The sequence below is a fragment of the Sycon ciliatum genome, chromosome 8, assembly GCF_964019385.1.
Source record: "Sycon ciliatum chromosome 8, ocSycCili1.1, whole genome shotgun sequence".
Classification (NCBI taxonomy): domain Eukaryota; kingdom Metazoa; phylum Porifera; class Calcarea; order Leucosolenida; family Sycettidae; genus Sycon; species Sycon ciliatum.
Window position 1 is genome coordinate 30,561,161 of NC_088650.1, and position 17,056 is coordinate 30,578,216.

At 47.2% G+C, this 17,056-nt stretch overlaps 2 protein-coding genes across 2 annotated transcripts in view; one reads left to right on the forward strand and one right to left on the reverse strand.

The window, feature by feature from the left end:
* The window catches only part of LOC135822684 (phospholipid-transporting ATPase ABCA3-like), a 95,232-nt gene extending 93,903 nt beyond the window's left edge, over nt 1-1,329 (forward strand). The window contains exon 48 of the mRNA XM_065335502.1: nt 106-1,329. Within this exon, the coding sequence (XP_065191574.1) occupies nt 106-150 (45 nt within the window). The 3' untranslated portion in view covers nt 151-1,329. The remainder of the gene's footprint in view (nt 1-105) is intronic.
* Nucleotides 1,330-2,908: 1,579 nt separating this feature from the next.
* Nucleotides 2,909-17,044, reverse strand: LOC135822685 (uncharacterized). Its single transcript, XM_065335503.1, has 9 exons — nt 16,879-17,044; nt 15,866-16,270; nt 14,670-14,739; nt 10,764-10,821; nt 9,154-9,265; nt 8,317-8,406; nt 5,905-5,948; nt 4,324-4,396; nt 2,909-4,000 (listed from the first exon to the last, which is right to left on the reverse strand). Exons 2-9 carry the CDS (start codon nt 16,259-16,261, stop codon nt 3,827-3,829), a joined length of 1,017 nt encoding a protein of 338 aa, XP_065191575.1. The 5' UTR covers nt 16,262-16,270; nt 16,879-17,044; the 3' UTR covers nt 2,909-3,826.
* Nucleotides 17,045-17,056: the final 12 nt, after the last annotated feature.

The following is a 17,056-nucleotide window of genomic DNA, read 5'->3' on the forward strand; positions in this document are numbered from 1 at the left end:
ATGGTTCCGAACGTAAACGTGATTGTTCGCAATTTTTTTAAACAACTTGTGTGTGTGTGCGTGCGTGTGTGGCTATAATGCTGCCTTCTCCTGTGAATCTCCCAGGTGTTCTTGAAGTTCGCAAAGAAGCAGACAGCCCAGGACTCCTAGTGGCTCCAATATGGCTAATCACGTGCCACACTTTGCATCGCACCAAGAGTAGATAAACAAGAGTGTGTACCTCCGCATCACTTCTGCACAATATGCAGATACCCCAGCCCACGGCGGAAATTTTTGTTGACGTCACCGCTTTTTCAGAAAACGGCGCATTTAGCCGCCAAGCAATGTGAGAGCACGTGCTGGGCACCGCTTGTACTGTAAAGCCCGGCCAAGTGCACGAGGCAAAACTTCCCGAAAGGATCGCAGCGCGTGCGTCGTAGAAAAGACTACGCCAACAAAAATTCCGCCGTGGGCCAACCCATCCGCGAGTTGCACACTCTCGTTTATCTACTCTTCATCTTCCCTATCCACCTATGCGTACAAGTAACACTCTATTTGGATCACCGACAATTACTCGTCACCACTTTTCACGCTGGTGACAGATTCATTTTGTTTTTAGTCAACACACTGTACCTCCCTAATCCCCCCCCCCCCCTCTCTCTCTCTCTCTCTCTCTCTCTCTCTCTCTCTCTCTCTCTCTCTCTCTCTCCCCCCCCCCCCCCCCTGTCCCCCATACTTGTAGGTACACGCAATACTAATCACACACTAAGCAGTCATGACAATGTCCTTGGATTTTTCTAGGCTTTACGACAGTCCCTATCTCCTCTATCAATACAGTATTTATTACACGCATAGACAAACAGCAGGATTTGACAACTGCCCTTGCCCATAGCACGGGTTGTTTGCATGCCCTGCTCTAAAACGCTCTCCTTATTCTTTTCGTTTGCATGCTCGGAGATTCTTTTCTTTTCTTCTAAGTTTTACTTGGCTGTTATGTGCCTGCTAGCTGTGCAGTATGTATGTGATCCCCTGCCCCAAGCACACACCCACGTACACACTCCCCTAGCAGCCCTTGTGTATTAAAATTAAATGTAGCCGGCGCGTGTCTCTAGTGCTGGTAGTAATTCTGGCAAGGTCAATGATTGCATTCTACACTGTAGTGCAATACGAAACAGTCTACAATGTGTTTTTGTCTTTTTCTTCTTCTTCTGTGCTCTCTCTCTCTCTCTCTCTCTCTCTCTCTCTCTCTCTCTCTCTCTCTCTCTCTCTCTCTCTCTCTTGTTCTTGTTTCACATGTAATTTGCGGTAATTTTAACACTTCAAAGTATTAAAGAGACTGCTTGGATTGAAGATGGTGTGTGTGTGTGTAAGGTAAATTTTCCATTTCACTTCGAAGTAATCAATCACAATGTTCACCAGTTAGCGTTGGCTCGCTCACTAGTTGGCCAGGTTACGCTGTCGACTGTGCATGTAGCGTTGAAGCTACAGATTGTAGGTCTACATGGGAATTCAATGCATGCATGCAAGCGTACATGATTCTACATTATCATAAGCCATGCCCATGGCCAGCTAGGGAGTAGTACAAGACCCGCAAACAACACCAGGGTATGCATGAGCACAAGGGAGTCCCTGATGAGCATTTTTTTTAACATTGACAAAAGCCTCTTGTACTGGCAAAACTCAAAAACAATGTTGCACAATCATGATTGTGCAACATGGATGTCAACACCTTCAAAGCGGTGAACCCCTTGATAGGCGACAAGCCTCTGGGTCATCCTAATAAAGATATTATTATTATAACACTACATTCCCACCAGGGAGTCGTAAAATACCGGTATTTTACGACTCCCTGATTCCCACATGTGCACAGCATTTCCATGTACTCAGTACATCAGGGAGTAGTACGAATACGGGAATACTAATTTTTTTGGTACCTTACTCGAAAACAGGTTTATTCACGACACCAAGAGTACATAAACCATATGTACTCTTGACGACACCAATGGCGTGAAACCATGAAGTAAGAACCAAAGCAAAAAGACAACCCAAAATCGGTATTTACTATTTACTACATCCTGATTTACACCATCAATTCCTGATAAACAGACGGAATATTTGTCATTGCTTGTTTTGTTTCCCATGGCTGCGTGAACTACAAAACAATTTAATATAACAAGGCAGTAAAGTATGGCCGAAGTCGCACCAACCTCTTCTTCACAAGGCAGTAACTGATCCCAGATTGCGCAAGAGCAAAAACCTTTTACTAGCCATGAGTAATTCGTTTGTGCCTGGCAAAAAAAGGTTAACTTTAGGCGAGACCAAAAAAAGAGATTCCCGGGCCCTCCCGCACCAAAATCGAGCCAAAGCCATTTTTTTTTTTGAACAGTTCATACATGTACAGTACTGATCGATCGTGTGAGTAGATCTGTGACGTGGAGTCACACAAACCCGAGCTTGTACGACTCCCAGATGTACAGATCAGGGTCATTGTTGGCCGAAATATAGAAAAATTGAACGGGTAAACCGCGTACGTACCTGTTGTCTGTAAAAAAATTGAATAAAAATTACCGGAAAATGCTGTAAAAAAAAAGCTCATGGCATGCACACATACATACACGGGAAAAAAATAAAAAATAAAATTCGCCCGCCCACACCAATTTCACATGGGTCCTGCCCGGGAATCTCGATTTTATTTTGGTCTCGCCTTAGCCCAACTTGTTACAAGTTACAGGTTGGCCCATCATGCAACCGTCGCCGTATGCATTGCGATTCCTGTGACGCGAAATGAAGCATGAATCAGGCCTTACATACTCTGGAGCTATGGTTATGTACTCTTGCTACATTGCAAGAGATCATTCAGATGAACGAATTATTTACTTTTTTTAAATCTTCCTACCACCGGATCTGCTGTTGCTGAAAACACCACATGTACATGTACATGACTGTATTTGTAACCAACATGCGACAAATTTGTTGAGTGATGACCATAAATCCAGAGCACTGAGCATGACAAGTCTGAACTGAGAACTGAACATCCACAGTAGAGGATTTGATGGACTCGGCAGTAGATGTACAGTCTGTTGAAATCCATCCTCGTTTCTATTATTTTTTTTAAATAAGAAGCATGACCGAAGCCAAAAAGCCGTATTCCAGAAGTATGAGGTCGGCACGAGCATGGGAGAGAGAGAGAGAGAGAGAGAGAGAGAGAGAGAGAGAGAGTGTGTGTGTGTGTGTGCGTGTGTGTGCGTGTGTGTGTGTGTGTGCGCGTGCGCGTGTGTGTATGTATGTGTGTGTGCTGCCTGAGAGCTGAGAGCAAGTATGGCTGGCTGGCTGGCATGAAATCTGAGTCTGAGAAATTGCTGGCTACTTTGGTAATAGCACACACATTTCGCTGGTCACCTTGATAACGGCACACATGCTCTGCTGGTCACCTTGGTAACGGCACACATGCTCTGCTGGTCACCTTGATAACGGCACACATGTTCTGCTGGTCACCTTGGTAACGGCACACATGCTCTGCTGGTCACCTTGGTAACGGCACACATGCTCTGCTGGCCACCTTGGTAACGGCACACACAGATGACACATACTGGGTAGCGCCAGGAGCAGATGCAACTTAGTCGTACGCAGTCGCTAAACTAACCTGGTAGATGAGCCAGAAGCCAGAGCAATGAACAGAGCACAGCTCATTCTACCTGGCAGCTATCAGTGAGTAGTAAAATACCAGTATTTTACTACTCCATGGCGGCTATGCAGGGCACTTGGCTGAGAGAACAGCTCCACGCGCTAAAGCACAGGCGATGATGCGCGTGATGCTTGTTCCAAAACACGCGTGCACGTGCACGCACTATTGATTCTTGAAATCAATCCAGTCGTATTGATCGACCTTCTTGTTAAGCAGGAGTAGCCTCTCCCTCTTCTTCTCTGCCGGCTCCACGTCAGGATGGTCAATGAGAGGCGGGAAGATGTGGGAGGGCATAAGGAAGAGCTCCGACACGGATAGACTGTCGACAGCAGCCACCTACGTACAACAACGAGCAACGGAACAAGAAAAGCGGCAGAGGAAACGAAGATTGGCAGACGCACACAGAGCACTGAACACATGGGGAGGCAATTCATTCAGCCCATTGAGACTAGAGTCAATAGGGACTTCATCAGAAGTGACACCATACAAAGCGAGATCAGAAGTGATACCACGCAGTGTGACATCATCAGAAGTGATACCACAGTAACCACACAAAGTGATATCATCAGACGTGACATCATCAGACGTGACATCATCAGAAGTGACATCATGAGAAGAGGCATGAACGTAGCAGATCATGTGTATCATTACTTTCCTACCTGTTCTCTGAAGTAGTGGCACACCAAGAGAAGAGAGTCTGGGTTCACATTCTCCACATCGTCAAACAATGTACTACAAGCAGCCAAAACAAGATATCAAGTGTGGTAGCGCAGAGAGAGAGAGAGAGAGAGAGAGAGAGAGAGAGAGAGAGAGAGAGAGAGAGAGAGAGAGAGAGAGAGAGAGAGAGAGAGAGAGAGAGAGAGAGAGAGAGAGAGAGAGAGAGAGAGAGAGAGAGAGAGACAGACAGACAGAGAGGGAGAGATATAGGGAGACAGAAAGGAGAGAGATAGAGACCGACAGCATGTGTTGATGGGCCACAACAACACGATGTGCCACAACCCTGGGATAACTGGACCATCATTGATCAACAAGAGTACATCCGGACACCCAGTCGATACAGGCGTACTACACCAGTCGATACAGGCGTACTACAACAGTCGATACAGGCGTACTACAACAGTCGATACAGGCGTACTACAACAGTCGATACAGGCGTACTACAACAGTCGATACAGGCGTACTACAACAGTCGATACAGGCGTACTACAACAGTCGATACAGGCGTACTACAACAGTCGATACAGGCGTACTACAACAGTCGATACAGGCGTACTACAACAGTCGATACAGGCGTACTACAACAGTCGATACAGGCGTACTACAACAGTCGATACAGGCGTACTACAACAGTCGATACAAGCGTACTACAACAGTCGATACAGGCGTACTACAACAGTCGATACAGGCGTACTACAACAGTCGATACAGGCGTACTACAACAGTCGATACAGGCGTACTACAACAGTCGATACAGGCGTACTACAACAGTCGATACAGGAGTACTACAACAGTCGATACAGGCGTACTACAACAGTCGATACAGGCGTACTACAACAGTCGATACAGGCGTACTACAACAGTCGATACAGGCGTACTACAACAGTCGATACAGGCGTACTACAACAGTCGATACAGGCGTACTACAACAGTCGATACAGGCGTACTACAACAGTCGATACAGGCGTACTACAACAGTCGATACAGGCGTACTACAACAGTCGATACAGGCGTACTATAACAGTCGATACTGGCGTACTACAACAGTCGATACAGGCGTACTACAACAGTCGATACAGGCGTACTATAACAGTCGATACAGGCATACTACAACAGTCGATACAGGCGTACTATAACAGTCGATACAGGCATACTACAACAGTCGATACAGGCGTACTACAACACAATATGTACGTCAAAAATGCTCGCGCTGCCACAAAGAATTGTGAAATGTAGCATAGATGCATAGAGGCGCGAATTGTGAAATGTAGCATAGATGCATAGATGCATAGAGGCGCGTGCACACTGAACTGACCAGTGCAGTGCTTGGTGAACTTTGAATTATTGTCTTTGCTAACCGAAGTATCAGCAAGACCCCTCCTATACATGTACATGGATCTTCTGGCACTTTGAATTAGGGTATATGTGCGCAACTCAGGGTTCAAAGCAGCAAACATTCTTATACGAGAAATCGTGCTGACTGAAATCGGATGTAGACATTTCTGAGCTAATGGACTACTTACAGTGCAAGCACACTGGCAAGATATACATCCGGACTATGGATAGCCTGCAGGGAACACACCCACACACCCACACACAAACACACACCTATCCTGAACATTGCCGCAAAACGGGCACATGCCACCTCATACGAGGGGCCGACAGACATGGCGTAGGTTTGCTGAGTACGGTACGCAGCACACTCCGCAGGCCAGCGGCCAACAAGAGTTCTGCTAGGTCTGTCACTTTCAACCAGGCTGTGGACGTTCCACGTACCATACTCAAAAGAGTCAAAACCTGTTCCCCCTGCCATCGTCCTTGTGCGGTAGTTGTCACCACCCGCGGGTTCGCAACAACTCGCGGGGCATCCTAGAAATTTTAGAGGAACGGCGAGGAGAGTGTCGGCATCAGAAAGTATCCGACCAAGTTTCCTGTTTGAGTCCTCTAGCCCAGTACACCCACCTGGACGGCTGGGGTACCCTTAGGTTGCGTTTGGTTGGGCATTTTCAGAATGTACATGACAACCATTCTGGAATGGGAATCGGCAAGAATCACCTGACCAAACTAACGCGCCAGAATCAATAAGGAATCACTTGACGTAGCAATTCCATGATGTCGTTGTGGAACGGCGGCTGTCTTTTCTTTTACCCGACTTTAGTTTCCTTGAGAGAGTCATGGTACTTCTGAGTGCATGATTTGAGGCACTTGAACCTGTTGCTACATTGTTTGGCTCGTGGCAGCCATTATCATTTTTGATTCCGGAATGAGAATGCTCATTCCAGCATGTGAGGTGGAATGATCATTCTCCAAAAAGAATCATTCTCAACGATTCCCATTCTGGAATCATGTGGAATGTGACCAACCTAACGCACTCTTTTGACCAACCAAACGGGCGAGAATGATTCCGAGTGATTCCAAGTGATTCCCATTTGGGAATGTGACCAACCAAACGTAACCTTAGGCTACCCCAAGCCGTCCAGGCCGGCTAGCACACACACACACACACGGACCACAGCATGGCACACACACACCATTGGACCATTGGACGCCCATCGCCAAAGGCGATGATAGCGATGCTACAGCAGAAGCCATAGCAGCTTGTGCTGGGATTGCACCATTCAACAGCTTGCAAGGCTGAAGAATTGACCGCCACTATTCAGCCTGGTCTACACCACACACACACACACACACACACACACACACACACACACACACACACTCAGACATGTCCATCGCGGAAGCGATGATAGCGAACAGCTATGTTACACATAGCAACTATCTCTTAATTTGCTAAATCCTATATATAGGATTTTGGTCATATTTTTCAACTCAAAATGGGTGTGGCATGAGAATAGCACAAAGTATGTGACCAATTCTTCCTTGCTAGGTCTTAGTAGATATCGAGAGTTGACTAAGATAATTTTTTCAAACACTAACAGCTCAGGCTCATCTCCTTGCCCAGTATTACTAAGGCCTGTGCCCTATTTTTCGAATCCTATATATAGGATTTGAGATTTTATTGGACGTTGTTTTATCCTTAAAACTGGTAGTTTCATGACGGCATGTGCGATATGTCGTCATGAAACCACACCGTGCCACACCTGTTATGTTCTTCTGCACATTCACTGCTTCAGTCCTTTCCATGACAGCAGCTGAACAATTATGCTCAAATTTCCTATTATTGCGGAAAATAGGTATTCATCAGAAATATTATCGCCCTATGAATCTTAAATGTAAACATTCATGCCTCAAACATATTTACAACTTCCATGAAAACCATTATGCCGTTATTTTTGGTCGTGATGACCAATAACAACGGCATAAAAGGCACACATTTTCAAATCCTATATATAGGATTTTCGGCCAGCAAATTAAGAGATAGCAACTTGTGCTGGGATTACACCATTCAACAGCTTGCAAGGCTGATGAATTGACCGCCACTAATTTTAGCCTGGTATCCACCACACAGCTGATTGAAGTGACTTTTTCTGGCCAGTGAATCCCTATTTTCCATTTTTCCATTCTTTTTTTCTTTTTCGACACACACACACGGTGCCACCACACCACATACTCCGGCATACACTGGCTGTTGGTAACCACCCAGGAGAATGAAAGAAGAGCTAGGAGAATGAGAAAGAGAAGAAAGACGTGTGCGACCACAATCGTCGGGAATTGAACCCGCAACCTCTCGATTGGAAATCGACTGCACATACCACTGCACCATATGGGACAAACACACACACACACACACACACACACACACACACACACACACACACACACAAACACACACACACAAACACACACACACACACACACATAAACCAGAGTGTGCAATGGCAGCATCAGCAGCAGCAACGGTAGCAGCAGCAACAACAGCAGCAGTGGTATCAGCAGCACTACATGACTGGTGGAGGCAGCAGGCCAGTACTTACACGCTCATACATCAATGAGTTCCGTTGGTGGTGTTTGTTGAACGCTTCTGTAGCAGCGGTGATATTCTTCCCCGGCAGTTTATTCTCTTTCTGCAAGTAGAACAGAACCGCATCACACACACAACACAACAATGATTTCTCACGCTCTCAAGAGAACTAGTATTATTGCCAAACCTTTTCCAATGCCGAAGACTTGTGCTGTCCCAAATGCCGAAAGCATATGCCACAGACTAATCTACTGATTTCAGGCCAGCGCCCGGATGCGTGGGGGGGGGGGGGCAGCATTCAGCAAAACGTCCACACGGTAGTGCTGGGCATACCCTGCTGCATGGGTGGATGCCAGCATTTGACCATATGGCCACACTGGATTAGGAGCAGGTGATTCTGTCCGGCTATGCTTCAGTTCATGCTTCAGTCCATTCATTCTCAAACTTAGTACTTGTACACAGTGAACTGGTTAAAGGGGAAGCAAAGCCTAAAATCTCATTTTCACCAGCTATAGTCTTCGGGGTGCTCCGGTGACCAACACTACTATCCTGTAACTACGCAGGGGTTAGTGCAGCTGTAACGGTGCTGACACACCAGCAATCGAGAGGATTCTCCAGACAGTTCAACAGGTGCGTAGGCCGCATGGAGCACGGAGGGCACCGTGCACTCCCCTAAAAATTTCGACCTAGGTTCAGCATGCACATGACGTCTATGAATGGCGTGCACCAGCCATCCTACACATATGCAGCCGTGCACCAGCCATCCTACACACATGCAGCCGTGCACCCAACCCCCCCCCCCCTCCAAAAAGGGGGATCAGCTACACCCCTGGTTCAAGTGGTATTCTACCTTGAATGTTTCCAAGCGGATGTCGAGATGCTGCCAGAAGGTGTGCCAGAAGTGGATATAAGCTATTGAGGGACCCACGGCTCCTTCCTGATGAATCCGCCTTGCAAACATCCTGGCAGAGAGAGAGAGAGAGAGAGAGCACAATGGGAGAGGGCAAGAGTTGAAAGGATGCATATACACACACACAGACACACACACACGCACACAAACACGCAGAGGATATTTTCGAGATGTCTCTGTCATGCTGCGAAAGCAAAGTTTGGATAAGAAGAAACGGTAAGTGGCTGTGTTGGAGTGTGCGAACAATCAGAAAAGAACTATGTAGTCAACTTTGCGTATAACGACACTCGGCGGGGCATCAGAAAAGTGTCCTTATTCGCGAAGTGTCCTTATTCCCGAAGTCTCATTATATGTATTACCAAGAGTCCACAACCCCAAGAGTGTGCAACTCTGTACATGGGGTCCGCGCGGCGGAATTCCAACATTACGTCAAAAATGACGTACACGTTCCTTGCGTTTGTACTACTCCCTGGTTCCAAGCACCGCGGAATGTGCAGTTTTGTCCTCTGTGCCTCAGCGGCATGACGTAATGCTGGAATTCCGCCGAGCAGTGGGCCTACAGCAGCCAGACCCCAGTTGCACACTCTTGGGGTTGTGGACTCTTGGTATTGAGTTAGATGGGACTTTGCTCTGCGCATGGAAATTCTGTCACTAATCGCGAATTGTCGTTATATCCGCAGTCGTTATTAGCGAAGTTGTCTGTACATTACTCCTGGTTCACTCAGTGAGGTAGGTCTTTCAGGGTTCCCCTGTACTGCAGCCGGGCAATTGGCACATACGCTTTGATCGCTATTAGGCCATCATTTTTTATATCTATGTTTCGCGTCAGTTCAACTTCCAGAATCATATGCGAGAGGTGGAAAAAATAAAAAGTTGCAAAATAATAAAAAAGGCTCATCAGAGGTGTATGCACTGTACATAGCACAATAGTTCGTGCATGGTGTACATTCGAGAGAAAAATCGTACATCGAAGCACAACATCTGGGTTACCAGCATGAGTAAATATTCACTTTGGACAGAGGAGGCAACCGTTGGTGCCCATGCTTCGCTGGATTATTGTAGTGAGACTTCAGCAGCGGTGCAAAGAGCTCCGGAACGACGCATCCTCTCAGCTTGAGGTGATCAATGCGGTCTGGTGTAAGCTCATAGAATATTGCTCCCAGATGCCGAACAAACGATTTACCAACGCTGCCCTAGAGGCCATTTCGGAATCCCAGCTTCGCCGTATCGCAACCAGTCCACACTGATTACTCGCACGATCGTACACTCACTGTGCATGTTCGAATTTTTTATTTTTTTCCGAAAAAAGTCAAAACGTATGCGTGCGGACGACGCGAAACATAGCTATAAAAAAATGATGGCCTTACAATAGAAAGTCCCTCGCCATGATTGTCTTGTTACTAAAGACGTTTGGAATAAAATTGATGCATACACTACGCAGCAAATGCACAGGCCAACTGAAGTGGGAAAGGTATAAATGATCACAGAGAATGAGAGAGAGAGAGAGAGGGGGGGGGGGGTGGCCCAGAATAGCACAGCGTTTCACCTACCACATATGCATATGAAATCCGATAAACCAAGCCTGGAACCAATCCTTCGACTTAGTAACTGCAACCAACAACAACAACAACAACAACAACAGCAACAGCAACAACAACGAAGGTAGACTAAATAAGTAAAGAAGAGTTAAATTGCCCTTCACGGGAAAACACTACTCGAGATGACACAGACACTGCAGATACGAAAAAAATCGAAAATCAAGGTAGGATTGACAAGCCCTGCACAATCACAAACGCAAGTGATCTCTTCGCTGAACAGTGAAAACCTGCAGAACTTCACATTTTCAGCCGCGAGCCATCATCAGGATTGATGGGAAAACCGGTGAGGTGGATCCTATAATCATACAAAACCAAGTGGAATGATCTATGCCATACGTGATACTAGTACACCGTCATTGAACGATACATCTATCACACACTCAGGCGCGCCAACGCACGCACACACGCACAAAGAGGTGTGAAAAACGTGCCTGGAAACGAAGTGTGAGGAGTGGTGGAGCTATCACAAATAGATGAAGTAAAATGGCAATAAATAAGATAAATTGTGCACTCATAACAACAGCAAAAATGAAGAAAGTCAAGTTCCATAACGTTTTCTTGTGACTGTCATCAGTGGAACGCCGTCACATAAAAATGTAATAACTAAAACACACACTTATATACATGTAGCTAATATGGTTTCAGGTAGAAATACAGCAGCTAACAAGTACAAAAAGCGAAGTTTGCACCTTTGCAATGTGTGAATATAGTGTATGTGAGAAAGGTAGTGGCAGATGAATGTGATACTGTGTGAATGAATGTAATGGTGCGTGTGTATTACTTGAAGAGTGTGAGTGATACAACGTTTTCTTTCTGTTTGCATAGCACAGGGTCACGAGTACGAATATACACAGCTTCCAACACCTGCAATTGCTTGAAGAAACGTGCGCAACGAATAACACTAAACCAGGAATCGTCAAACACCTTACGACATTCTGGACTGGACACCAAATGCTTGTACACTGCAGACTTCCTCTTGTCAACATCAAACTCCTCCTCATCACTACTCTCATCCTCCACCTCCATTCCAATGCCGCCGTCCATCCCATCGCACTCGTATTCGTCGTCATCAGTCTCCATCTCCTCGCAACACCGCTTCCCTCTCCTTGATTCGTTCTGTGCCGTGCCTGTGCTTCCTCCTGCGTCTCCTTGCCTTGTGTTCTCCACTTGTCTCAGTCGTGCCTCTGCTAGTCTCTTGCTTCTCCTCGGTTCTGCTCTGTTTTCAAGTTGTTCCCCTTCCGCTCTTACCGTTGTAGCAACATGGTTTGTCGAGGAGCGACCGTCCGGCGGCCTCCCTTGCCGTGGTCCGGTTTCCGAGCCGGAAACCAGATTAGTCTGCTCGTTCTCCATGGAAGTAGTCGGGAAGTAGTCGGTGCTTCTGTTTCCGAATTGTGAGCCGTGCTAGGTGTAGAAATAGGCAGCGGATGTTTTCGTGGTCTCCCACGCTTCGGCCTGCTTAACCTGGCAGCCTGGGACAACAATGATAATGGGACGTGCTGCTTGATGCGTTCGGACAAGTGTTGAAGCGTCCTGCCAACATACCGACTACCACATTGTCGGCATTCAAATTGATAAATGAGATGGCTCAAATGGTGGGTTGGCAGGACGTCCTTCAACACTGTGAACCATATTAGCTACATGTATATAAGTGTGTGTTTTAGTTATTACATTTTTATGTGACGGCGTTCCACTGATGACAGTCACAAGAAAACGTTATGGAACTTGACTTTCTTCATTTTTGCTGTTGTTATGAGTGCACAATTTATCTTATTTATTGCCATTTTACGACTATTGTCTCCTCGTCGACTGTTTAGATGAAGTAAAGTTTTGATTTGAGGTTTTTTTTGGGTTTGCGTTTGAAAATCTCTATTTTACACATGCATTTTCCTGTTTTCTTCTCCAGTGTTGTATTGCACTTTAATCCATTGTGTTAAGTTTTTGCCCAGAAAAGAGGCTTGTGACATCAAATAGATGAGATTCTGCCACTGAACTGTAATTACACTAGTCTACAACATAGCACCAAAAGTAGAACAGTGGTATGAACAAGCACCTCATGACAACAGGAAAGGACAGGGCAGTGAGCAACGGTCACAGTTATCTTCATCCAAAGTTCAAATCGTTTGCAGACACGTTAGTCACACATTTGTGTGTGTGTGTGTGCGCGCGCGTGTGTGTGTGTATGTGTGTGTGTGTGTGTGTGTGTGTGTGTGTGTGTGTGTGTGTGTGTGTGTGCGTGTGTATATGTGTGCAAGTACCTGAGTGCGTGACAGATGTATCATTCAACGATGGTGTACTTTTATCGCGCAAGGCGTAGATCATTCCACATGGTTGTGTATGATGTAGGTCTACCTCACCAGATTCCCTCAATCCTGATGGTGGCTCCTGGCCGAGAGTTTGATTGAAATTGTACAGTTTTGCAGCAACGGGAGTGCTGTACAGGTGTTGGTGATGGCGTAGGGCTTATCAATGTTAGAGAGTGACTCATCTCTCCGTGGAGAGCGCTCTCGAAGCTGCAGGAGATAGACTAACTTGGCTGGACACTGTTGACAGATGCGTCGACCCTGTTCAGGGAAGATGCAAGCTGTGTTTATCAATGCTATAGAGTGGCTGTAGTGGAGCTTGCGAGCCTCAAGAAAGCATGGTAAGGACACGAGAATGCAACATGCACATACACCCTCCCCTCCCGGTACGAGTATAACATAAAATAGTCAATATTAATTGAGTAAAGTACCGTCGGTTGCCAAAGAACTGGGGTCAGCCTCCTAGCCAAGAGCGTTCTTATTTTTCATGTACTGTATTACAGTCGATGCACAGTTGAGTCACCGTGTATACATTGGTGTGCTGTGCTTGGTGAAATTCTAGCCTGGCCGTTCTTCGGTGCCCGACTCTACTGTACAGTAAAACCTGTGAAAGAGGACACCTGCAACCAGGACCAAGGGGTGCTATTTCCAGTCAAATGGCCCTGGATAAAGAGACCACCTGCACGCGGGGACCACATTTGTAAGGTCCCTTGAGCGGTCACCTTAGGCAGGTTTCACCAAGAGTATATAAGCCCCCAAGAGTGTGCAACTCTGAATATGGGGTCTCCGACGGCAAAAACTCACATCACGTGTCTCAAGTAAGTTTTGTACTGCGTACAACTATTAAAGGCTGTGTTTACATGAGGCGTTTCAACCCGGGTTGAGTTCGACCCGGGTCAGATTTCAACCCGCCATGTGCACAAAATGAATGGCGCGTTTCCATGACGCATTGCGCTTGACCCGGGTTGAAATTTCGCCCCGGGTTGATTTCAACCCTTCACCCAAGGGGAGGGTTGAAACCAACCCGGGTCAAGAAAATCGTACAAACGTACTTCTGTGCGTATCTCGCGCCAGGTTTGAACAGCACTGCACATGCAAATTTCGCGCGAACGGATTCACGTGACCATACAGGACTCTAGACGTAGACTTTTGGCGGCATATAAGTATTTGATCCGGGTCACCTGTCTTCGTGTAAACGCTCACCTATTTTGTCTATCGTACAGACTTTCAACCCGGGCTGAACTCGACCCGGGTTGAAATTTCTCATGTAAACACAGCCTAAGAATAGCGTGCGCGCAATCCGAAAATCTGCCATGATCGTGCTGGCGAGTTGCATACGTGCAGTGAGTTTCTGTCAGGGGTGCTCTTGTTATTACTCTGCTGCGCTCTAAAAACGGGCTGGAAATGTACAACTGGGACACTACACCACGTGATGTGAGTTTTCGCCATCGGCGAACCCCATAGAAAGGGTATCAGGAGTTGCACACTCTTGGGGGGTTATATACTTTTGGTTTCACCGTATGAAGAATGAAGCGGTCGACGTATGCTTGCTGCTCACCTTGTAGGAACCCCTTATAGTCATAGTCATTGCAGATGGTCACGATGTCCATAAACGGCTGGCCGAAAAACTAACACAGGCCAGCAGAGGAATAAGAACATAAGCGGCACACAAACACAAATGTGCACCATCAAAAATGTAGAAGTCATCCAGTACTAAGCTAAAGAGTGCGTCAGCTCTAGAGTATGTCGGAGTGCGTCAGCTCTAGAATATGTCGGAGTGCGTCAGCTCTAGAGTATGTCGGAGTGCATCAGCTCTAGACTCTAGAGTATGTCAGAGTGCGTCAGCTCTAGAGTATGTCGGAGTGCGTCAGCTCTAGAGTATGTCAGAGTGCGTCAGCTCTAGAGTATGTGGGAGTGCGTCAGCTCTAGAGTATGTCAGAGTTCGTCAGCTCTAGAGTATGTCGGAGTGCGTCAGCTCTAGAGTATGTCGGAGTGCGTCAGCTCTAGAGTATGTCGGAGTGTGTCAGCTCTAGAGTATGTCAGAGTGCGTCAGCTCTAGAGTATGTCGGAGTGCGTCAGCTCTAGAGTATGTCAGAGTAAGTCGGCTACTGTAAGTCGACAAATACTCGGCGCATATTTATTTTCGGCCTCGTCATATTTGGCCGAAAATTCGTTGTGGCCGAAATTTTTGTTTCGCAAGGTTCAGTGTGACAGTGTATACAGGAGGCTGCAGTATAGGCCGAACATTTGATGCGGCCGAAATGGGTTTAGCCCTGGGAGGCCGAACTAAACTTCGAATGGGCCGAAAATTTGTAGACTTGCAGTACACAGTACGTTGCCTATATTATAAAGTATAGAATTTTCTGTCCAGCTGGGGGTAGGTCATACTGAATTGTGTATGTACAGCAAATCCTCTCACGACGACTGCTCTGATAAGGCAACCATCTGTCCCAGAACGCCACTTCAACAACATGTAAGACGAAAGGATAGTTGGTACTGTCAGTCAAATGGCCCCGGATAAGAACACGGGGACCACATTTGTAAGGTCGCTGAGCGGTCGCCTTAGACGGGGGTCACTGACAGTCTGTACTCATGGTACAACGTAGACACAGGTAGACCCTGGCAGACACTGGTAGACCCTGGCAGACACTGGTAGACCCTGGCAGACACTGGTAGACCCTGGCAGACACTGGTAGACCCTGGCAGACACTGGTAGACCCTGGCAGACACTGGTAGAGCAGAAGGAATACTTACAGCACCATGGAGCTCATGGCCCGTGAGCCTGGCCAGGAACTTGCGGTAGGGGCTTTTCTTGTTCAGCCGGTAGAGATCGTCCTGCCACTGGCCACTGCGCGGCGCTACGACCCAGGTGGGATCGGTCGACGAAATGGGATCCTGCGAGACACGCTGCTCGGAGCTGACACCAAACGAGCGGACGCCCAGTGCCGCTGGAGACGACGGGTCTCGGCTGGCGGCTAGCAGCTGTACAGCGCGTGCACTGCCCGACAGGGACGACACGGCCCTGAGCGAGAGGGCCAGCGACCTTTGCAGCGCGCTGCTCTGAACTCCAGTGCCCAGCGCCGTCACTGCAGAACAGCTGCCGGTGGCTAGCGGTGCAACGATCCACCGCGCGCACGGCTGGAACATCATGAACGCAATCTACACAGAAACAGAAACGTGCACAGACATGTAAAAGCCGCACACCGAGACACAGACTAAACTGACGCAGCTTGGACATATGACACGCCAAGTCGATTTCCACTCCAGCCACTCCGGGTGTGGGGGCCGGTGTGGTCGGATTCCACTCCAAGTTAACCTACTCCGGATTCGGCCAAACGATCACGCCAAACGATCACGCTCACTCGGAGCGCACTTGCTCGGGATTCGCCCAATCGATCATGCCCTCAGTCTTCACTGCAAGCATTACTTCGGTTCATAGGGTCACGGTCTATGCGACCATACGGCCGACCGTTCTTTGGGAACGAAGATATCCCCGGTTCAGAACCGCCTCTGGGGTTAAAGACCCATCGAGGCTGACAGCCTTTGTCCCCCACGAAATATCTGTCATCATTTAGGAGTGCAAAACATTTCTCTGTAATCTACAGTCGTATGTCTTGATTCAGCTACACGTTGAAATGCGATCGGGATTCCTAGTTGAGCTACCTACGCCACACAATTCTTCGGGTTCACAAGCTAATGTTAGGAATGTTCCCTGATCAGAATATTTTCGCATGGAGACTAAAATTGTCCAAATGTGGAATACTTACGTGCTACAAAGAGATGAACGAAGGGTCAGTGATCCCAGACCCTAGACGCATAAATCCAGGAGTCTGTACAAGTAAAGTAACTTAGTTAGCACCACCGCCTGCAAAAAGAAGAGGAGATCTCCTTCCGACTAATTATTTATGAGAAACCTCAATCACTGATTCTGAAAATACAAGCGGC